General features: G+C 42.3%; 1 protein-coding gene across 1 annotated transcript in view; it reads left to right on the forward strand.

Moving 5' to 3' along the window:
• The window catches only part of Ptprm (protein tyrosine phosphatase receptor type M), a 525410-nt gene that overhangs the window by 229065 nt on the left and 271842 nt on the right, over positions 1-24503 (forward strand). Inside the window, exons 8-9 of the mRNA XM_052193354.1 lie at positions 12416-12724; positions 16110-16219. Coding sequence (XP_052049314.1) covers positions 12416-12724; positions 16110-16219 — 419 coding nt within the window. The remainder of the gene's footprint in view (positions 1-12415; positions 12725-16109; positions 16220-24503) is intronic.

Genomic DNA, 24503 nt, shown 5'->3' on the forward strand with positions numbered 1-24503 from the left:
TTTCTAATGGCTGAATAGTACTCCATTGTGTAAATATACCACATTTTCTGTATCCATTCCTCCATTGAGGGATACCTGGGTTCTTTCCAGCTTCTGGCTATTATAAATAGGGCTGCTATGAACATAGTGGAGCATGTGTTCTTATTACATTCCAGGGAATCCTCTGGGTATATGCCCAGGAGTGGTATAGCAGGGTCCTCTGGAAGTGTCGTGCCCAGATTAATGGAAGGAGCAGATGTCATTTCCGGTGGTTCTGCTTCTTATCTTCTGAAAGAAGAGAGCTTTTCTTTCCTTCAGGGTCATACCCCTGTCTGTCCTCCTGAGCACCAGGCCCATCTGGATCCTCCCTGTCTCACCCTTTCCATTCTCAAGATGCTGTAAAGGATGAGCAAGGGGGGACAGACCGATGTGGTCAGAGGACGCTTGTCTCTGGAGAGTTACGAACTGAAGACTGAAAGGAGAGCATATAGTGTGTTAATGCTGTGCCACAAGATGTAGGCCCAGCCCTCAGACCAGGGTTTCAACTAAGAACCGATGCATTAATCATTTTCTGATACCGAGGAAGTCTTTTTACAAACAAACTGTTGATGGAAACACAGACAAGTAATTATAGTATAGCCATCAATCTAGCAGACTGGAGTGTGGTTTGTTGTAAAAACCATTTGTCCAGATATATAAACAACTTCAAGCAGAAAAACCATGTGATCATGAAAAGATTTTAAATGCTAACACAAGAGTCTCTGAACATGGAAAATATTTAAATAACATTTATCTGTTTAGAAGTAGCGAGAGAAAATGGTCCCCTGTGGGTAAAGCTGAGATAGCCTTCTGTTCGTCCGTTTTCTACCAAAGGTCACACTTACTTGTCAGAAAACCTGGGTATTTTTTATTCTTTTTTTTTTTTTGCCATAGGCTAAATATCAGTCCCAGATTTCTAAGATTTTCTGTAGACACCACAGCTTTATGAGGGTTAGAAAGGGTCAAAACCTATTTCAAACCAATTTCTGACAGTTCTGAAAAATCATTTTGCCTCCTCCTGAGTTATATAGTCTGAAATAAATACCCAGGAAGTCTTTTACTGAGCCTTACTTCCTTACTTTATTTCACACAACAGTGTCCACATAAAGGTCATCTGTAGGATGAAATGTGGTTTGTCCATCCCGTCCCTTGTAACAATTCAACAATCTCATTGAATAGAACCTGAACTGTTTCTTTTATACCACAAATGGTGATTTCACCAAGGATTTCAAGCCAGGACAAAGTTGTCTGTGTGGATCGTGGGCGCCATATGCAGTGCCTGGACTGAGTTCAAAGCCCTTAGAGAAACGGATCTGGTGAGGGGATGGCGTGGAACACTGGCACAACACAGAAATGGAGGGAATCTTATAGAAAGTAAAAATAATTCAGCTCCGTCTTGGCTCCTTCAACGATGGGAAAGCATTCTGTGTCTGTGGCTGAGTCATACCCAGTGAGTGTGTAGCAGTGTGTAGTTAGTGAGTTAGCGCCCATCAGCCAGTCGTCAGCCAGTCAGTGATTCCCGCACTGGGGGACTGGCGGGATGGCTCAGCCTGTGATCATGCTTGTAGCACAAGCTGGAAACTGGAGTTAGCCTCAGGAACCCACATCACAAGTAAGATGCAGTGGCCTGTGGCATGCGTCTGTCATCCCAATACAGCAGTGGAAATGTGGAAGGAAGACACAGAGTCATCCAGAAGCTGATGGCCACTGCCTAGAGCATATCTCGGCAAAACTGCTGATACCTTGCCTCAAGCAAGGCAAAAGGAGAGAACCAGCTCCCAGAAGTTTTCCTCTGACCTCCATGCTGTCCTCTGGCAGGCACTTGCTCACACTCACATGCAAAAAATGCTGATAACCTTCCCTAAATAATGGTTAAGTAGTGACTGAAAGATCTTGGAACTACAGATGGGTCTTTGACGTGGGGACTTTTAATTTCCTCTGGGTATAGATGCTGGAGGGGTTGAGGCAGAAGGAACACAGTTGGAATTCCGCTTCGGTGTAAGCTGCACAGACCACCCTGGGCTGTGTCACATGACACTTTATTAACAAGGAGGCAAGGAGGCAAGCAATAAAAGTGGAAATAGTAAATGTGGAAGAATTAGGGTATTTCCAAAATTAACTCATGAAAATCAAATAACAATATTTACTCATTGTTATAATCTGAGTTGATGCTTTTTTGAAAACCATGTCAGTTGAAGAAAGATAGGCATCTTGAAGGGCAATGCTTGCTTTTAGGTACAGAGTGAGACATGTAGCTTAATTGTCCTAGGAAATGATAAAGCAGACATAGAGCCTCAGTCGTCAGAGTCTCTTTGAGATTTGGACCGTGTGGCTGTAGGATTATTTCTAGCTTCTCACTGAACTAACAGTCATTATCTAGAAGCTGGAATGGGATTGGAGATTGTTTCTTCATTGAAGGGCAGCTCTATCTGCACAGAGATGGGAGTTTTCCAGAGAAAGCTGTGCTTGAAGCACAGCAGACAGATACCCCTCAGCGGTGTGTGAAACAAGGTCATATGCTCAGTTAATTTCTATGGCTTTCTAATGGAAATATTTTTAAATCTTGGCCCTTTGATTGGTGTGTAAACTATCCTTAGGAAGGCACCCTGACAGTAGCATAGGGGATAGATAAGATTGATGTGTGAGGTTGGAACCTTCAGAAAATACATCTTAAGTATTTCATGGTAAATATGAATTATGAGACTTACTCAATAAATAAAAGCTGTTAGTTTCTTGGAGGGGAAAAATTATAAAAATGACTTCCCCAAACATGACTTCCAGTATATTCACTCCTGTAGTCTGGGTTTATCATACGCCTTGAAATTGTTATCTATAGAAAGAATCTCTCAAAACTGTGGAGTTTGTGATAGATAAATATAAGTACATATAGTCACAGATTATGTGTATATATATATATGTATATATGTGTGTGTAGCACAATATACCTCTTTAATCATATAACTTATATATTATCAAGCATATAGACATGTGCCTGTACACATTGATTCATATCGTATTTAGCTATGTGTGGTATACATGATATAATTATAATTAACATAAAGTACCAGAAATACCACAAACGATATATATATATATCTTTCTTAAAATTTTTTAAAATAACTTTATATGATACTATATTTTATATTTAGAAAATCCTTTAAGTAAACCCTAAGTATCTAAGTTATATTTGATATTTTTATAATAATTTTTATTTTATTAGATATTTGCTTTATTTACATTTCAAATGGTATCCCTTTTCCTTGTTACCCCTCCAAAAATCCCCTATCCCATCCCCCTCCCCCTCCTTACCGACCCCTCCCCCTTACTTTCCTGACCTGGCATTCTCCCACACTGGGACATCAATCTTTCATAGGACAAATGGCCTCTCCTCTCATTGATGTCTGAAAAGGCCATCCTCTGCTACATATACAGCCGGAGCCATGGGTCCCTCCATGTGTACTCTGTGGTTGGTGGTTTAGTCCCTGGGAGCTCTGGGGGTACTGGTTGGTTCATATTGTTGTTCCTCCTGCAGGGCTGCAAACTTCTTCAGCTCCTTGGCTCCTTTCTCTAGCTGCTCCATTGAGGACCCTGTGCTCAGTCTATTGGTTGGCTGTGATCCATGGGTATTTTGATCCACCTTCCAAGAAGGATCTAAGTATCCACACTTCTTTTATGTGCATTGGTTCACGCCTGTGTGAGGGTGTCAGATCTTGGAGATACATCCAGTTGTGAGCTGCCATTTAGTTGCTGGGTATTGAACCCGGGTCCTCTGGAAGAACATTCATTGTTCTTCACCACTGAGCCATCTCCCCAGCCCCCGTATATATCTTTTTGCAGTAGTTTTCTAACAGATGAGCCTAAACAGGATTCAAGGAAGTAGATATTTCATTGGCTACGATCCCTAATTGACATAAAGATACCGTGTGGACTAGCCTTTGTGTTAGACAGTTATCTCTTGGAGTACTTTCTCCTTCCTGGGGCAAAAACCCCAGAGTTCCCCTGTGAAGTGTGCCATCAGTACTGTGAGAGATAATGAGATGCCCTCTGGATGGCCCTAAGCACCGGATGTAAGCACATGGGTTGTGCTCAGGCATAGTCTCAGCTCTCAGGCCCAGCCTTTGGATGCAGGGATGAGAAGGTTGTGGGTACAAAGCTGCTGTACAGCACTGAAAAAAGATGCTTTCCATGGCTTCCAAGTTGGAGGATTCCACCTCGTGGATACCTCCCACAGCAGTGCAGGCTTCTCTTCTGTGGCCTGTGAGTCCTCCCCTTTCCGACTGGTAGAAGAAAGCATCCTTCTCCCCTGAGAGACAATGTGTCCAAGAGTCAACTGCCCTGAGACATCCCCATCTCTTTGTAACAGTAACCACCAAATGTCTTATAAAGTGACAATAAACATAAAATAATAGTGGCAGCTCCCATAACGTGGCATCACAAGAAGTGACTTAAAACCAGGTATCTCTAGAGCCTATGCATGGCATGTGTTTTCTCCCATTATGCCTCCAAGCCAATATGCCAGTATTCTGAGTTTTCTTATAATAATTCCTTTCTCTCCTATCTTAGGGTATCTGCTTGTTTTGTATCGCATATGCTAATTCCCTTTTGCACACTTTCAGTTTTATAAAATTACATCATAGGAACCTTCCTTGACTTGCATTTTTATTCAGCACCGTGTGGCTTGGATGCACGCTTGCTTTATTTTTCTGCCGATCCCTGGGGCACGCCGTGCCCGAGCACTTTATATCATCTGTCCCCACAGTCAATGGGAAGAAAATTTAAGTTCCTGTCTGTTTGTTATTAATATGTCCAAATTCAGAGAATTAGTATAGGAGTCTCATATTTGGTCACTTGCTGAACATTTGCTGTGTCCTATAGTTTGTGGGACCCACATGTGCACTAAAATACACGCTTAGCACTGGCTGTATATTATATAGTCGTACAGACGCGAGCTTGCCTTCCCTTCCTTCCCTCCTGTACCTTTTACTGTTGACTGAGTTGAATCACAGGGAAGGATTGCGTAGAAGCAGTCGGCTGTTCAGCTTGTGTTCCAGCCCAGCTTGTTAATGTAAAGAACAATGCTTGCTAATCATGGTTGGGAAAGTACATTCTTTTCTTAATTTTCTAATAGCTTTTAAATTATGGATATTTTAACAAATACTCTTTCCGAACCAATTGAACGGTGTGATGAATTACATTAATAGATTTTTTTAAATGGCAAATCATTATAATTACTCTTGCCTCATACCATTTCATGAGGCTAAGGATGGATTTGAATATTATGTGTATAACGTTAGAGTCTGCACTGGGGAATGAAATAGATTATTCATACAGTCATATTCATTTATAGTTTTGGTATGAAGATTTTCAATTACATAGGTCTGGAGAGATGGTTCAGTGGTTAAGAGCACCCACTACTCCTCCAGATAGCCCATGTTGGGTTCCCAGCACCCCCATGGCTCTTCTTGCATCTTAACTTTTAGTAGTCCATCACACTGGTAGGAAACACCCTCAGTAGGAGTCTCTGAAGTCATGTTTATCTCCTTCAATGAAAATGTCAACGAAAGCACAATGCTGATGTCAGGTTTTTGTTTTTGTTTCAGTATATATATATATTGTGCTGGGTGATTTTCCCCTCCTGCATCATATTTTAAATAATATTTTTATTTGGACTTTGAAAGCGCCAGCCATGTATTTTGGTCATACCCACCCTTTGCATCGCTTACCTCCTACTCCTCGTAGTGACCCAAGCATGTCTCCATCCCAGCTTCATGTCTACTTAGTCTCGGTCTGATTCATTAGTGTTGCTCATAGGCACTATGTATTAGTCAGGGTTCTAGAGTCACAGAACTTATGGGCAGTCTCTATATAGTAAGGGCATTGGTTGACGACTTACAGCCTGTAGTCCAACTCCCAACAGTGGTCAGCAGCAGCTGGGAATGGAAGTCCAAGGAGTTGCTCAGTCTCACAAGGCAAGCAGGTGAAGAAGAGAGAGCAAATCTTCCTTCTTCCAGTGTTCTTATGTAGAACATTGCCTCCAGCAGGTGTGGCCCAGATTAAAGATGTGTGCCACCATGCCTGGATCTGGGACTTGCCTTGTCCCAGATGACCTTGTCTTAGTCTTCCGGGATTCATAACCACTATCTCTCAATATCTCCAAGCCAAGATCCAGGTCAGAAACTTGTATCTCCCAGCCTCCAAATTAGGATCACAGGTGAGCCTTCCAATTCTGGATTGTAGTTCATTCCAGTTATAGTCAAGTTGACAACCAGGAATAGCCACTATATGCACTTCTCTGTGTGGCTATTCACTGGGTCAGAGCAACATACCAGTGACCATATACTCCAAAGACATAAGCCCTCACTCCCTCAGCAGCCACCAACTACCAGTAGCTCCTCTGATAGGGTTGGGGCCTCAAGGGCGCCTCCCCTATTCTTGTTGGAATCTCGACTGGTTTGGTCCTGTTCAGATAAGGCAGTGAGCTGGCGCATGCAGCAGTGTACCCGGAGATCAGCATCTCACAGCTCTTCTGGTCCACACTCTTCTCCCTGGACTTCCAAGATGTCCCCTGAGCCTCGGATGGGGTCTGTTTGATAGAGGTAGCCATTCAGAGCTGAGCTCTCATAGTTACTTGTCTTCAGCTCTGTGAACTTACAGCATCTGCCTCTCCTTGTGCTGCCTGCTGAGTGCTGGGCTCACAATTGTGGACCACTATTCACAGCATCCATGGACATAGTAAACACATTCTCCCTCATACTCTGCCTTCTGTTCTGGTAAGCACCGCACAGAGTTCTTTATTTTTTAAGTGTCCATCCTAAGCCCCAGACCGAACACACCTATGGCTGACACACTTCTCCCAGGGTCATCCAACTCTACTGGAAAATGTTTTCCTCTAGGTTTACCTGTGGGCTGGTATTTGGAGTTCTTGTGAAGTATTTGGCCCTTTGTCTAAGAAAGTCTGTGTTCCCACCAAAAAGATACTTCCTAGTCATATTGTTATATAAGGAAATTCTTCCAGTGTTTAATAACAGTAAGTAAGAATCCCAACTCTTGGGCTGGTGAGATGGCTCAGCAGGTAAGAGGACCAACTACTCTTCCAAAGGTCCTGAGTTCAAATCCCAGAAACCACATGGTGGCTCACAATCATCTGTAATGAGATCTGATGCCCTGTTCTGGTGTGTGTGAAGACAGCTACAGTGTACTTACATATAAGAAAGAAAGAAAGAAAGAAAGAAAGAAAGAAAGAAAGAAAGAAAGAAAGAAAGAAAGAAAGAAAGAAAGAAAGAAAGAAAGAATCCCAACTCTTTGTTGCAGTTTAGATGTAAATAGTCAAAGTGACATGTGTGTCCAGAGACATGGGATAGTATATTAATTACCCTTATACATCAGCCCTTAAACCTTGAGACTATGTTCAACCTAAACCAAGGGATAAGATAGAATATTTGACCCTGAGTGTCTTTTTTTAAAACATTTATTCTTGAGAACACTTGTTATAGCTATTAAACTCTTAAATCTCTACTGTTTCCCCCTCTGGTAGGCTCTTTCTTGTTAACTTAGGGTGACCTTGAACTTACATGTCCCTGGCAGGTCTTGAAAGTGAGAACCCCCTCTTGCCTCAGCCTCCCAAAGAGCTAAACTTACTGGTCTGCACTGCCAGGCTGCGTCTAAATTAACACATTTGGAACTCAGCTTGTCTGTTAGAAAGTAGAACTACTCTCTACTTCTAGATGATTTTGTATGTTTAAAAGCAAATTAATTTCAGGGTTTGCCTTCTTGCCGTTGCTTCATTTCATTATTTTGAGAACTTGATTGCATTGTACAGTATAGGCTGGGTTGACCTTGGACTGACCTGACTGGACTCCACAGTGCTCTCGGGGCAGTCCTTCTTTCTGGTTGTGATGTAAAAGGTATTAATGTAGCATCTGTGAAAATTTTTCTGACAGGGGACATTGTACAGAGTATAAAATAAGTATCAAACAAGCTTTAATGCATAGAGCCGCACCCCAGGTGTACAGATGTCTGGGGCGGCAGGGTATAAAGTTAATACAGTTCAGCTTGGATAGTAAAGATGCATTTTAAACTTTAGAAAGGTTTGACTGGTTCCAAAATCACAGCCATGCCACTTGCAAACCATGCTGTGGGTTTGGAATCATGGCTGTTTAGGAATGCTGAATCACTGGGGAAGCCAAAGTACCATGGATTAACAGGGTCTTCACTCTGATTCAGCTGAATGGTGAAGTAAATGAAGCGGCAGGTTTATTGTGTTTCTGCTCTCCTTTGTGAGACTCCTGAGCAGAAATGAAAGAGCCTCAGGTCCGGAAGGGGCCACCACATTTCAGTGTTATTCCTGGCATTGTAATAGACCCCTGTGTGGTTCACGAAGAGGTAGGGAAGTAAAACCTGTTAGGGAGAGCGCTGGTTGTAATCTATGTTTTTGATTATCGATGACAGGATCCTAAAATTACACCCAAATATCTCTCACAGGTTCTGAAATTGAGTTTCTGAAAAAGCACTGCAGAAGTAATGGGAGGTAAAGTGCAGGGTTCCAGAGAAATGAGCCGCGAATTGAGCCTGCAATGGAAATTGATCCTATCAGTCAGCATCTGCCCTTACTCAGAGAAAGGGACGAGGGTGCCGGAGCCGGGATGGCTGATTAAATAGGATACCAAGAAGGCTGGAGGCTAGAACTGGGCCTGCTGCTCCCTCGGGTCAGGAATGTAACTGTCAGGCCTCTCCACTGGAAGCCTGCCTCAATCTGGCAGAAAGAGAACGAAATGAAAAATGCCCTGGGCCTGTGTGGGAATCGCTGGGGCTTCCTGACTAAGCTTCCTGTGGTGGCTGCCTGGTACCCCTGAGGGACACTGTCCTGGTAGCACATCACGAGCCAATGAGCTCGCACAGGACCAGCTGGCCTCAGGATTCACTCCAACGGGGCTTGTCAAGAAGGCAGGTTGTGTCCGTGTATCCGGAGGGTATGAGTGAAAAGAGAAATGGCCTTGGAATCAATTCCTATCCTCAGCCCTGTCTTTGGGGTTCGTGAAGAATGAGGAGCAAATCTCCTGTAACTACTGGTCCTGTGCATATAGTTTATTGCCCTGGTTTCTAACTGGAAGCGATCTATATTGTTCTCATAGAATGGACTAATGGCATGTCAGGGGAGCTTGGTAGGTGAGGGTGGTGTTTGTATTGCACTCTCAGGAATGCAGTATATGTTCCAATTAGCCTTACTGAAGCCCCACATTTCTGCTTATGGAGTTGCTACCGTGTGATCTGTTTCCACAACAATGCCCCTCAGAAAGCCTTGAGCAGCCATCAGTGTAACTCACTGGCATCAGTATCCCCCTGAAATGGCTTGTTCACAGTTAGCGGCACACTAATTGAAATATCTCTACAGAAACTTTGAAACTGGAGGCAGCATAAAAGGCTAACTTGAGAGGCAAGCCCTTTTAAAGTCTTTGCTGGTTCACATTAAATTTGGCAGCCTGGAAAAGGGGGAGAGAGAGAGAGAGAGAGAGAGAGGGAGAGAGAGAGAGAGGGAGAGGGAGTGGGAGAGGGAGAGGGAAGAGAAGGAGAGAGAGAGAGGAGGAGAGAGAGGAGGAGGGAGGGAGGGAGAGAGAGAGAGAGAGAGAGAGAGAGAGAGAGAGAGAGAGAGAGAGAGAGAGAGAGAGAGAGAGAAGGTTACTTGGGATGAGTTGTCGAAGGCTTAGTCTCTCAACTTGATCTAGCTATAGTATCACTGAAGAGAGAAAGCACCGCAGGTGCATAGCAGCACATGGGAAACCACTTAAATGTTGTGGTGTATCTCTTAGCATTTCATGTTTAACTGTTTGGTTTGATTTTACATGGTTTTTTTGCCCCCAGAACCTCAGATGGATGCTCTAACACTTGAGTTCCACCTACACTGGGGATGTGTTACTATATTTGTTTGGTTGATTTTTGTTTAACTACGCCCATTGCCTTGGCTCACTTTCCTTGGCCTCTGGGTTCTAGCAGGAGGAAATGATAGTATCCTACTTAGAGTAGACCATTTAATCCTTAATTTGTTGATTCAATTTCTCCCCAACTGTTAACAAATAGGAGAAGTGGCCAATGTGACTTTTGTAATGATGCCCTGTTGATGGGATTCATACCTCCCTCTGTTGACACTGACCTGGCCACACTGTATCCACTGTACATCCATAGATACAACAGAGCTACACACCCTTGACAAAGCCTCTGAGGTGTTTAATAGATGTGTCACAACATCTGAAAGACCCATCTCTCCATAAGCAGGAATTCCACTAAATCCATCTAACCAGCTAAACATCACGTTAGCAAGAGCATGCTACGACGGAGTTATCTGTGGACTCCCGTCTGGTCACTGGGCTGACTAGGAGGTTTGCTTGGTTGCTCTGTATACAGGTAGCCTGGGAAAGGGCCAAAATTCCAAATGCGGTTTCTCCATAATGTGTGTCTGCTTTTGTTTGAACATGAAGCTAAAAATTATAAGGGGTGGGCGATCTTTAAAAAAAAATGCTTCTTTTGAATTTTTGAGAATTTCATGCTGAATAGTCTGCATTTTGATCATATTGATCCCCAATTCCTTCCTCTGACTCTTTACAAATACACTCCTACCTCCCACATTCTCCCAAAACTACACCCTCTTTTGTTGTTACTGTGTTAAGAATCCACTGAGTCCAATCTGCTCTGTTCATATATTTCTGGACTTTGGTCCATTCCTGGTGGACCCACCAGGGGACATGAGACATCCTGTGTGAAGGACAGTCTGCTCTCTGTAGATGCCCGTGTAAGATAACTTTGCATTGGGTGAGTCTGGTACTTGAGGATGCTGGCCAATTTGAGCCAGGCTCTTCATCCAAGAGTTAGGGCAACTCATACATCTATTGACTGTTAATTATGACCCTCATGCAACAGTGGTCTTAGACAGTTGGTCATGGAGATGTTCGATTTCTGAGGAATGAAAAGCTTGAGGCTTCATTTTGCCTTGCCAGAATTCCTAAAGGCACTCACAAAGAGAAGGGAAGCATGTATTCTGTGAGAACTTTACCAGCAGACAGACAACACTGCTTAGCTTTATAATCCCGAGGCTTTGTGTAAACATGTATTTTCTTAGGCGAGGCACACTGAAGCTGACTAATGTATGCGCTGCAAAATAGTCTCCCAGTGAAATGAAGTTAGAGCAGTGCTACTTGTTTAAGCTAGTATCTGAGGCAATCAGTCATCTTATTAGCGAGGTTGCTGCAAACCTTGGGAGAGTACTTTAGCAAGTCCCTCCTGGAGACTCGTGATTGAACAGGAAGACGGGGCAGAGATACCTGCTAATCTGTAAGAGATCTTAGGTTTCTTGAAAGTTTCATATATATTTGACTAATAGAGCATTAAATAATATGTGACATTACCTGTACATTATAAAAGGTCACTAATCTGAAAGAAACCTTGATGCTGTTTCAAAGTAACTTCATTATGGTTTTGCCCTAACATTGGTAATTTTAAGTTTGATTTCTAACACTCATATTTAAATATAAAAAGAATTAGTTCATCCACAAGGAATATCCTTTCAAGGAATATCCTTTCCCATTGCCACACTGTATTCCTTGGGGCCATTTTTGTCTTGCCGTTGGTCCCTAAATTACACAGGAGAAGCAGCGTGAGGACCATTGTTAGAAGCAGGCACCAGGAGGCGGGGCACCTGGGAGTTCAATGCAATCTTCAGACACAAGGCAGCCAACCACATTTCTGGCTCCTTCCAGCAGGAGTGGTTGTGTCTAGGAAGGCTGAGCAGGAGGCCATGCCCCGAACTTCTGCTTCCATAGATTAGGAGCAGAAGGGGAAGGATTCTCCCCAGCACTCTGACTCAGAATTAAATACTCAGGATTGCTACTGCATGTTGCATTGTGTCCTTCCATCATGCTTAGAAATCAGTAATACCCCAAAGCCCCATTTCCTTGTCGCATCAGAATCATCCATCCTTGACTCTGACCAAGTCATTGAGCCTGATTGGGCCCACGGAACTGAGATCTATCTATTGGGAATGGAAGCATCCCGGTCTCAGAACTGTTTTAAATGCCTAGTGAACCATGACCATCATTTCATAAGTTTACACATCTATTGTGTCCTTACTAAAAATTGTAATTATTGATGAACCACGGCTGTGGCAAAGCAGAGCCTTCTTGTTTACTCTTTCTTTGCCCAATCCTGAGACACACAGTAGGTATTCAGTAATGCTTATGTGTTTGTCTTAGTACCCCCACTGCAAAATCAAGCTTAATCATTCTTTGCATAATTTAATTCATATTACTCAAAATACATATATTTCTTGTGTATCATTCACATTCCTATGATATACGGGCTCTACCTTATTAACTCTTCCCTCCTGTGTTTTTCTTCTCTTTTAAAACAGATCCCATGCGCGGCCCGAGAAAACTGGAAGTTGTAGAGGTCAAATCTCGACAAATCACCATCCGCTGGGAGCCATTTGGATACAATGTAACTCGTTGCCACAGTTATAATCTCACAGTGCACTACTGTTACCAGGTTGGAGGGCAGGAGCAGGTGCGAGAAGAAGTAAGCTGGGACACAGATAATTCACACCCTCAGCACACAATCACCAACCTGTCCCCGTACACCAACGTCAGTGTGAAGCTCATTCTCATGAACCCGGAGGGGCGTAAGGAAAGCCAAGAACTCACTGTGCAGACGGATGAAGACCGTGAGTGCTTCTCAATGCTATGTCTCTTCAAAATGTCTGCTTTTCAAACAAAGCTGGTTTCTTTGAAACAATGTTACCATCCCCCTCTCCACCCTTCCTCTTATCCCTCTTCTCTCCCTTATGTTTATGTTGATCCGGTTTTTTTTGTTTTTTTGTTTTTTTGATTTTTATTCTTTGGTCCACTTACATTAACCAGGACAATCTGTGTACCTCGGGTTTAGAGACATCCACTGGAGACTGTTGGACTCAGTTCTGGACACACAGCTAAGGACAGCAATCTCTCCTTCTCCCAAAACCTTTCACAGCTAATAGTTAAGAAGTACAGTGTAGAGCCCCATGCACACCCCTCCTCTTTGACTGACTATTGTAGATTTGGTCTTCGTGTGGGCCTGGTACAGACAACTACAATAGTCACAGTGGTTCTATGAGTCTAGAGATGCTCCTGTGTAGCCCCACACCCTATCCTCCCGCTCATCTGCTTCCTGAACCCTCTTCTGGGACAGTCCCCAAGCTTTAGAGGGCAGGGTTATAATTAGGTCTAGGCTCATAGTCAGTCCTTATACTTGGCTTCTTATTAGTCATGTGACACTTTTCTATATGGCAAGTCTATAGTATTGTAGGTAGTTCTTACTATTTTATTATCCCATTGGAGTGAGCAATGCTTGTTTGAGATGTTAGTCAGTTCCACAAACTGCTGATTCCACTGCCTTTACCCAGCATTCCTTCTCATCCTTCCACTGAAATCCCAGGACAGACACAGGGTAGGAGTCCTACTCAGGGGGAGCCTGGGATGGCATGGCCGTGGCTCACCCTGAAGATCTCCCTGACTGCTGGCTCTTGTATCTCTTCCACCCCTTCTCCTCTGAACTGTAGAGAGAGCTATGAATCTCTCATTTACATGTGGTAACATATCTTAATATGTTATCATTATTTAGTGTGTGTAAAGGCTACTTTCATGAATAAAACATATTTTTCATCTGTAGCAATATGCATTACCTGGAGGAGATTGATAAATATCCAAAAATACAAAAGCAGTCTTTACATGAAATGAGAAAGTATTACTGATAAACATGCTATTACTATTTTAACTAACACTATTGCAGATCCAATAGGAGATGAAATATAGCCGTTTTATCAAACTAGATCAGACCCGGAGAGAACTCACCCAACTCCTTGAAGTTTCAAAGTGAAAAGTGATTTATGTTGAGAATTCTTTGGAATCCTGTCAAAATGTCAGGATTGCTAATTTTGGATCTTTGTTTAAATTATCTAACTAGTCTCAGGAATTAAGCCTTGTAGTATTTGCAAATAAAAACCTATTGTTTTATATAGCTCCACAGCAGTCAGCTAATTAGAAAAGAACTATTATTGCAAATTGCATTTTCTCAAACAAAAACCTACTTCAAAGAAGATAGGAGGAAGAAAGACAAATAGAATAATTGTCAAACAATACCAAGTCTAAAGAGAAAAGCAACAGCTCATTGTGACTCTGGTTTACCCAGCATCATTTTGTTCTCGAATCACATGTTCCTGGGATGTATATTTTATCAGGGAGTGCATGCAAATTATCTTTTGATCACCATTGATGGTATCAGAGGACAGGTGTTATGGCTACTTCTGTAAAATCCAGAATCCTAGAACTTCTAAAAACAAATCTTCAGCCTGAGTTCACATGTAGTTTTATTGCTATCAATTACTCCTCTGAATAAAAATAAGCTATTTTTATATTCTAAGCTTTATAATTATTGATGAGTCCACTTAAAGCCTTCTTTTTATTATATATTATATTATTTATTTTGCACTTATCTGTGTCTGCATGTGTGTGGACTCACATATACCACTGCGTCCGTGTGGATTTCAGATGAAAACTGTCAAGAGTTGGTCCTATGTGCCACTATGTAAGTCCCTAGTGTGGTGCTCAGGCTGTGAGCTAGGCCACAGGTACATTCATCCACTGAGCCATCTCGCCTGCCCCACTGAAAGTTCTCTTTCCACAATAACTTCTGTTACCATGTTTTTTCTAAGTCGTTTTAAATTTTTTTCTTGTCCTTCAAGCCAACATAATTTGAATACATCCCATTCTGGTTTAGCTTGATTTCTTCCGTTTTCCCTTTTTATTCCTGAACCTACACAAATATTTTCAAATATAAACTACCATACCATGCAATAAAGCAACCACTCATGTAGTTGTGTTGATGCTGTGAGAAAAGGGATGATGTCATAAGAAACCCTTGGAGGAAACCCAAAGATGAGGATAGGTACCACTTCATCAGGCCTGGCCCGTTGCAGCTTCCGGTTGTGATAAGCAGTCTAAGCCTGAAGTCTAGAATTGGAGCATCCTCTGAACTCACCAATGCCCTCCCTTAGTAATGCCATGTGTTACTTTGTTTCAACACAATGTTCTGTTGCTTTCTTCAGCCTTGGATGAATGATTACATTCATTTTTATATGTTGCTCAGATGCTATACATTAGAAATTGACTTAAATCATTTTAAAAATTCAGGCAAGTGAAATCCAAGTAGGGGCTGCTGGTTTTCTAACCTGAATATTTAATTATTGGAGAGCCTTGAATACCATTCAGCTCAACCCACAGGCATTCATAAAGCACCCTCCTATTAAATACTTGATGTCATTTAGACTAAAGACGAAGGCTATCACTCTACCCATGAGCATGCCCTCAAATAAAAATGAGTTTAAAATGTGAAATCTTTCACTTTCTTTTGAAATTCTAGGCATCTGTCCAGTTGGAGACAGACTTGCTGACAATTAAAAGGCTACTCATATCCTCACACAGTCTAAAGTGTCTCTCCGGTCTCCATTTAAAATTCTTGATTGAAATGTTTATCCATTCATATGACAATGAACATTTGGCTATTTCTACTTAAGAGCCACGCTGCTGTGCTGTCTTCTGTACGGACTTCTGAGCTGCTGGCCTGCTCTGAGTTATCTTGGTAGATAGAGTAGATGGTTGGATGGATGGTAGTTAGATGGATAGATGTATAGATGGATGGAACAAATGAAGATAAATGATAGATAATAGATAATACATAAATATATGATAAATATAAGTAATAGATTATATATATATATGTATATATGTATGATGATAGCCAGATAGACAGATGATAGATAGCTAGATAGAAAGAGAGATAGATGAGAGGTAGATAGAAGATGGATAGATAGATAGATAGATAGATAGATAGATAGATAGGATAGATGACAGTAGATAAAAGATTAAATCATTTCACAGGGACTGTGTAGTTAAAATAGCTTTAGATTTTGTACAGAAATGCAAATGTATCTATAGGCTATTGAGATCTATAACCTCTATGAATCGCTAAGGCCTCCTTGGGTCCCTCACATTCATCTTTCACATCCTCTCTAGTTCCAGGAGCTGTCCCCACTGAATCCATCCAAGGCAGTGCCTTTGAAGAGAAAATATTTCTCCAGTGGAGAGAGCCGACACAAACATATGGAGTCATCACCTTATATGAGGTAACTTACGTATTCATTAGTAATTTGCTATTTTAAGTATAATGTTTAGTGATAATATGAGCTTTCTGGTATTTTAAAAAACACAATTTCATGTTCCTTTGGCAAGTTTATTACTTTCTATAGTCATAATAGTTATTTTAGAAACAGGAGACTAAAAGTAAATTTTTTCCACTATACATATTTCAAGATACATATTTAAAACATGTTGGATCATTATGTATTGTGTGATATATATTAAGACACGGCATAACATGTTTAAAGTTACTGTTATTGAAAGCAATAAATATTTTGAAACATACATTAATTAGGGAGTTATCACTGAGCCATACTCTTCCCTAGCTACCAACTGCTTTGCCCCTACTGATTACAAAAGAACATGGATTAGCCAATCAGAAAAGTCAATAAAAAATAGTCTCCACCGTAACCACAGAATAATTTTTTTCATTCCTTTATATCAATGTACATTTCTTAGACTTCATTGACACCATTTTGTCTGCTGAAGTAAATCAAGCAGTTGAGTGATGGTAGCAAAAAGAGAATTTGATACATTGTTCAAGAAAAAATAACAGCAATAGCAGAGTGACAGCCATCTTCACATCATCCTGAGCATCGCTTCATTGTGTCTGTTGTCATAGAAACAAGCAGGTGCATTTTTTAAGCTAGCATTTATTTGAATGCAAATTCAACAAAATTATATGTTGTGAAACTCCTAAAATTATGGCCGCTCCACATGTGGATCTGCCTGAATACCTCTCAGCAGTACTGACAGGAGTCTGAGCAGACGAGCTGTCAGAGATGATCACTGCCAGCCCTCTCTCTGACCCTGCAGACTCAACTGATGGTCCCTCACTGGTTCCAGAAAGTGCTCTTGAGATGCAAAAACAACAACAATAATAATCATCATAATAATCATAATAATAATAGAAAGCAAAGTGAAGAAAAGTAAAGGGGAAGTCTTGCTATTACTGTCTGTTTCATTGTAACAATATGAAGTTACAGAAAACTGTGGTTCAGCTTCTACTGAGATGCTTATACTCAAGTCAAGCAAGGTCAATTTTTCTTCCTCCATGATGAAAATAGTTCATATTTTGGGCCCTCTAATGGTGTTTGGACATCGATTTTATAGAGTCTAATCTGAGAGTGGGGGGGGGGGAGAATTTTTACTGGAGCAGCTACTCTTTGAAGTTTGTTTTAAGACCCAGGTAGTCTGTCAGCCTGTCCCCAAAGCCACAGGTTGCTCTCCAGAGAGACAGAAACTAATAGCAAGATTCTTTCTCTTTAATCCCACCAGACATTTATCTTCGTGTGAAAAGGAACTTCAGCATGGAAACAACAGGGAAAATAACATTTACAATGAAGACCCCATTCATCTCTCTGACTTAGTAGCCAGGCTGCCCCAGTCGAACCCTGATCTAAATGCTGCTTCAGTGTGGCTGTTCAGTTATGCCATAAATCAAGGTTCTAGCAACCAGATATTTGCAAGTAGATCAGATTGGCTTATTTTTTTCTACAAACCCAAGGGGGAAATATCAAATATTTGAATCAGGTCTAAATGACTAATTGCATTTTCTAGGTATCAAATCAGTCTCTCTGGTTTCTAAGTATGAGACAGAGTTCTGGTTCCTCACAGTGGAGCTTGGGGGCATCCCAGGAGGGGGCTCTTCCTTTCCTGAGATGTCAGTGCCCAGGAGTCATGGTTCACTTGCCTAACAAGAGTGCACAGTCTCTCCTGCTGGAGCAGTACAGCCTGCATCCCCTCTCTGGAGGATCATGGTCTTACAAAACAGATGCCATGCTAAGAAAGCTAAGCAATTGCTCTGAGCGAGGCAGGGACCATCAAACAGCAATCCTGCCTCGGAGTCACATTTGAATATAGATACAGATTACCATGGTTGGTAATGCTTTCGTAATAAATGTGTTCCCTGAGGGGTGTTAACATACTTAGATAATTTGGGATAAAATAAAATAGACTGTCCACTATAGATATAAATGCATATGCTGTTTTGATTATTCTTGAGTTTTCCTTTGTCTCTTACGAAAAGTACACTCAAGCATTGATGCTTGAATAGCACTAACAGAATCCTTTGTTTTAGACTTTACAACAGTGCATATTCTCCCATTCCTCTGTCCTTACTCTAACTCTGCCCTCACCTAGCTGCCCTTCCTTTCTGTCCCCTGTCTCCACTGCCCCTGCCATCGTTCTGACCGAGACCTTCTCAGAACTGTTTCTCACTTTTGTTTGTTGATTATGTTCCCAAAATCCAGGTCAGGCAATCATGTCAGTCCTCAATGGATATCCTGCCAAGTTATAAATGTGATGCTGTTCCAATGAACCAATAAAGCAGCCACGTGTTCAAAGTAGAGTGTGCATCTCAGTGTTTCTTTCTGGAGTCAACCACTGTTAGAACTAGACAGAAGTCCCGATTTACATAAGGTGGAAAGCACACCACAGTTCCACTTATCAATTTAGATGGATACAATTTAATGTTAGCAAAAGCATGGCTTATTACAGTTGCACATACCCTGTGATGTCAACAGCTTACATAATGCGAAATAAATACAAGGCACTTTCATGATTGATATGCAAAGTTAATCTCAGAAGAACTGTCTGAGAAATTTAGAGAACATTTTTGCATTACATCTCTCTGGAAGACACGTGGGAAAGATCAGCAGGGTTTGTCTGCATAAGGTTCTGGCCCCATAATGATGCCAGATAGACACAGAACTATCTAGACATCCACAGCATGGTTGGAGGGGTGTGTTCTACACTCCTGTCAGCACATGGGCTGATGGCTGCAGTACACACACACTTGCCATAGATTAGCAAGTACAATTCAAGATCCCTTTCCAGAGGTGAATGAGGACCAGGAGTAGGCAACTCCACCTGTGCTAGAAGCTTAGTTCAAATAACAAATTAGAGAAATTTAAAAAGGAAATAAATGTGCTGAATTTTGCATATGTTTTATAATGTATAATTTTGACCAGTGTCATGGAGAAATGTGTGCATATGGAGAAGACTGTTGGTGGGAAGTATATGTTGCCTCTTTTGTAGGCAATTTGAGAGTATCCACAATAATCTAAACATTGGACATCAAACCTATTTCTAGAGGCCTGTCAGTGAGTAATACTACCAAGTATATGGTGCATAGGCACTGTGACTCACCATGCAGCCGCTCAGTTGTCTAAAGTTACCATGAAGGATGCACATCTAAAGGCCCGTGCTCACTACATTGAAAGAAGACAAAAAAAAAAATAATGTAGCTCATATTGGAAAGAATCTGCGTCAAACCCAAACACTTCAGCTTCATGTGTGGCAAAGTTTGACTCTAAGTGAAGCAGAATGCTTGAATTGCCTGTTGTTGGGGCCATTTGTGCATCAAGAGTTGAAATATCTCAAGATCACAAGCCTAGATAACTGAGTGTGTTTAATCCTCATCCGAGCTCAGTACCCTTGAAGAAGGAAGGGACGAGAACCGAGGAGTCAGGTTAGGGGCCCTAGCTTGCCACTCAGTGCCTTGTCAGGTCATAACTATAGAAATGCTTTCAGAACAAGTATTTAAGGTAAATCAGCCTTCCCCTGTTCTTCCTTTAAGTGGTAACTAGTAGGTGCTGTAGAGAAAGCCCAATGGTTAAGAACCTTCTCTTCCTGAGAACCTTAGTTCAATTCCAGCACCTATATGACGGCTCACAGCCTTCTGTTACTCCCTTCCCAGATCTAATGTCCCTTTCTGGACTCTGTGAACAGAGTATGTGATTCAGGGACATGCAATCTAACATTCATGCGATAGACATAAAATAAAAATAAATAAATCTAAAAAAAAAAAAAAAGCCAAAGTAGCTATGTTACCTCTCGAAGTCATCCCAATATTTATTTATTATTTATTATTAATACTTCCTCTCGCATTGTCCTTCCCCAGGATTTGGTGGCCACAGTTTTTGTCTGCTCTAAACTTTCTGAACGTTTCACATCACTCCACTTTTAGCGACTTTTAGCGACGGGCCTCTGCCCTCCCACAGGACTTGTCCACCCCCTCCTCAGTGTACTCCTGCCATGCCTTTAGTATTTCCTTCAAATACTGTAGTTTCTTGCAGAGTACCTTGGCCCCTTTCACCCCTGAAGTCAAATTTAATTATCCACTCCTTTGTGTTCACAGAGCAAATGGCCCAGACCCCAATTAAAGACCTATATTTTATGCTGCCTGCAATTACCATCATCTCGATGCTCCCAGGAAGATTTCAGTCCCCCTAAAAGGCCATTCCATTTGGGCTTTCTATGAAACTAACAGTGTAGAATTGGAGACTTGAAGGAGAAAAGGGGGGGGGAGATAATTTTAGAGGATTCCAGGCACTCAAGTGCAATCAGAAGTCATCCAGCGTAAGCAGGGCTTACTCCCTCTCACCAGTTTAACACCCTTCGTCCCCTAGCAGTCCATTCAGGTGTCACTCCACTTTTGTCTAGGGGCATCCCGCTAAATTACTGGGACCCACCAGAAGGCCATCAGTATACTTTAGAGTGCCCCTACTCCACCCCACCCTCACCCCTGTTAAAACATTTTCTGCCCTCAGCCAGCAATGTAGGATTTGTGTAAAAGCTTTCCCAAACTTTGCTCCGGGAGCCCCTCCCCTAGAGCCCCCCAATGCATTTTCTCCTGCTGAGTGCTAATAGGTACTTAATAAGCACTTGTTGAATGACCAACTGAAAGTATGTAAGGCCAGAAGTAACAGTTATGTTCTGTCTGAGCCTGGCGGGATGCTGTGGGACCTTGAACTCTGCTGCTGAGGCCAACAGCTGCTCACTGTTTGCAGCCTCTGTGGCAGGAGGTGGTTAGAGAGTTGGCTGCCTGCCTGGTCCTGGTCCTGGGGAGCAATTGAATCTGACATTTAGACGCCTATAGGTTTAGGGAATGGAAGCTATGGGCTTTCTAGCACTGATTGCATATATGTGCATAAATTTGTCTTTAGGGGTAGATAAGAGAATTCATAATTTTGAGGAAGGCAGGAATTACTATATCTCTGTATCTTATAAGGCAAGAGGAGTAGAGTCTGCAGTGGTTACCAAAGTATTAAAGGGTGGAAGCCACAACGCTTACAAACCTCCAGTCTGACTCAGTTCAGGGCCGCCTGGCGAGCAGCCGCCGTGGACAGGCGTTGAGGCCATCAGTAAAGCCTTTGCTAGAGTGTGCTGGAAGAGCTGGAACCCCGCTTTGCTGGAGTGTGGATGCTCACACGCACTGAGGCACTCCTAGTAGTCTTTTATGGAAAATATACCAAATGCCAAGTAGTTACAGGTCATAGTGGAACCACTAGCAAGAAGCAGACATGACTCAGCGCTCCAAAGGGCGGCACAATCATTCCAGGACTACTCCTCTGTCTCGGACATATTTAAGTCATGATTTAAGACTGAACAGTAGGTCTGCAGCATTCACGACTCATTGCCAAGTAAAGCTTATGAGCCCAACTGCAGCAGCTCTGCTGGGAACACCAGACTTAGCAGGATTAACAAATATGCAGATGCGAGATGCTGACGTGAGGCGTGGGCAGACACGTTTTTTGTTTTGTTTAACCTAATGTCACTTGATTTCTTATCAAAATCTTCCTCCCCTGGACCATCTCTCCCTCTGTTCCTGAATCTCCGTTCCCAGCCTGGACTTCTCTCAGACCTTATTTCTGTCACAAGTACCTGTCCACGCGGACATTTCAAACACCTGAGTCCTTTCTTAAAAGTATACTCACCATCCCATTTCCTTCCAATCCGGGGGTATGGTCTTTTGAGCAGGGCCCGAATGAAACTCCCCAGCCTCCTCCATACATACTGGAGACCTGTCTTTGGCATCTATTTAATTTGCCCATAACTTTTATAATTCTTCCCCCCACACACTTTTTTTGATGCCTCAACCCCAGTGTACTTTTTAGTCTACGAAGCTATATTCTGTCACATGTAATGTACATGATTCTAGCCAATGGATTCTACCACAGTTCCCTATAGCTTTTCTACTGCCTTTATTAACCATTCAAGTCCGATTAAAATCCCACCTGGCAACCAAGAGGGTGTGTGTGTGTGTGTGTGTGTGTGTGTGTGCACGTGTGTGTGATTTAACAAATCAAATTGTTTTATTTTTCACACCTAAAATGTTCAAAGTTGGGTATGTCCAAATCTTTCATCTTGATGTGCAGAATTAAGCACAAAGGAACCCCATGCCAGCCTTCGTAGCCTGAAGAGACCTCACAGTTCTTCTTAATCCAGATTCCTACCCCAGACCCATTGCCTGACTGGGCCCTTACATAGGGTTCAAGGCTTCCTAGGATTACCAGCATTTCTTCCTTAGGCTTTAGAATGGCTGCATGAACCTTTCTCCCTGACAAAGCTTCTTATATTACCATTCCATTTGTTTCTTCCATAGTGTCTTTAGGTGATATATTTTATTTATTGTTGAATCCCTCAGTTCCATCACACCAAGTCCAGATTCCTCACTTCCTAAAATCAGTGCCTGGTCCATCTGCTAGCCTGCATTCAGTCAGTATATAAAGTTTCAGCAGATGTGACTCTATAGAGAACTCAGCACTAAGACCACTCATTCCAGTTCTAGGCAGCTGAGCAAGAGTAGTGTCCAAAGGTTCCATACACACCCATGGGACCTTGCAGATGTGCCCCCTCCCAGAGCAGAGAATAGCAGGATACGTCATTGTGTATTCAGAAACACAGCAAAATAGCGGCTCACCGCAGGTCAAGAAGCAAAGGGCCCGAGCTTTTTCGCATTTGCTGTGCTGAAGTCTAGAGCCAAAGCAGTGACGTGGACAGAAAGACTGACTTGCCCTCCGTGTGCTGTAGCCATCCCTATAATTCCACTCACCGTAGCTGATTGCATCCGCCCCGCCCCTCACCATCCTTATCCCATGGGACAGGAACAGCATCTGAAACACCAAGCAGGCGAGGACACAGTGCCCTGGGCATATTTGGAAGCACTCTAAAAATGTTCAAGTGTATAAACTGACTGCCTTACTGACTGCCTCCCTACCTGTGGCTTGCAATCATCAGATCCTGAGAAGGGAACTGAGGTAGGAAGGGCCACGAGCAGATGGCACCTCAGGCTATTGTGGGCAGGACAGAACAGACTCTGGGGAGGCAGCTTCAACAGCTCATTTTAGTGGTGGAGAACAAAGGTTACTTAAACTTTTTTTTGGGGGGGGGATAGTAAGGGATTTTAGGATGAGTATGCATCACTGGCTAGGGATAGGGTGCTGGGAACGCATCATTTGCATAAGGAAGAAGTCACGTGCTACTGGGTCTGACCTTGTAAGAGAAAAGGAAGTCTAACTGGTTTACTAGGCCACGTGACCTCTTGTTGGCCAGTGATTGGGCCCAGGGTTATTTGCACCAGAACATTCCGGACTGCTGCGGGAAGAAGAGGGTCCTATTCCTGCTGATCTTAGAAGGATGATTCAGGGGTTGGGACATGCCTCAACCCTACTCTTGCCCCAGCCGGTTCTGGTTACACTGCCACATTCCAGAAACTCTGGAGGGTTCAGGATGGAGAGCTAATCCAGGAAGCAGACACACAAACAAGGCTCCACCACAGTCCTTGCTGGCCAATGGAAGTAGCTGGTTTCATGTCTTCTCAACCTCCTCAGCCTCTGAAGGGTCAAAAGGCAAGTTACCAGCAGATCTGCCTGACTCCCTGACTCCCGTCACACCATCTACTGCGGTGATTAATATACATGGCAAACACTCCCTTTCCAAAGCTCAGGTGATTCAATCTAAATATTCTTTCAGAGAGGTCTTCTTAATTATAATGACATGGTGTAAATATAAGGAAAAAAAAGAATGTCAATTATCACTCTGTATAATAACAGTGTTAGCGTTCTTGCACATAAATTACAAGTAGGTTTACTTATTTAGAAGCACGAAAAGTGCTCAGTTTTGCAATTTAAAACTTTTGAATATGCCACATTTAAAAATTATGTCATTACAACCAGTAGAAGTTAGTAATCACCACTAAAGTGTATGCTCTTGAGTAACTGATGAACTATCATATTGAAATCCTTTTTAAAAATCACTTGAAAAGGCAAAATTTAAAGGCACCTATGTTTCGTTTATTTTCAAACATTCCAGCCTCATCCAAAAAACGAGAATGTCTATTCCATGGTGAGAATCTTGAATATATTTAGTCACCCTCGCTGGGGCGGGGGTGGGGGGACAGCTGCTAGTTACTCGGAGCAATTTAAATCTCAGTTTTATTTGATTAAAATTAAATGAAATGTGCAGTCCCTGGTCTCCATAGCCACA

The sequence above is a fragment of the Apodemus sylvaticus genome, chromosome 9 (assembly GCF_947179515.1).
Source record: "Apodemus sylvaticus chromosome 9, mApoSyl1.1, whole genome shotgun sequence".
Lineage (NCBI taxonomy): Eukaryota > Metazoa > Chordata > Mammalia > Rodentia > Muridae > Apodemus > Apodemus sylvaticus.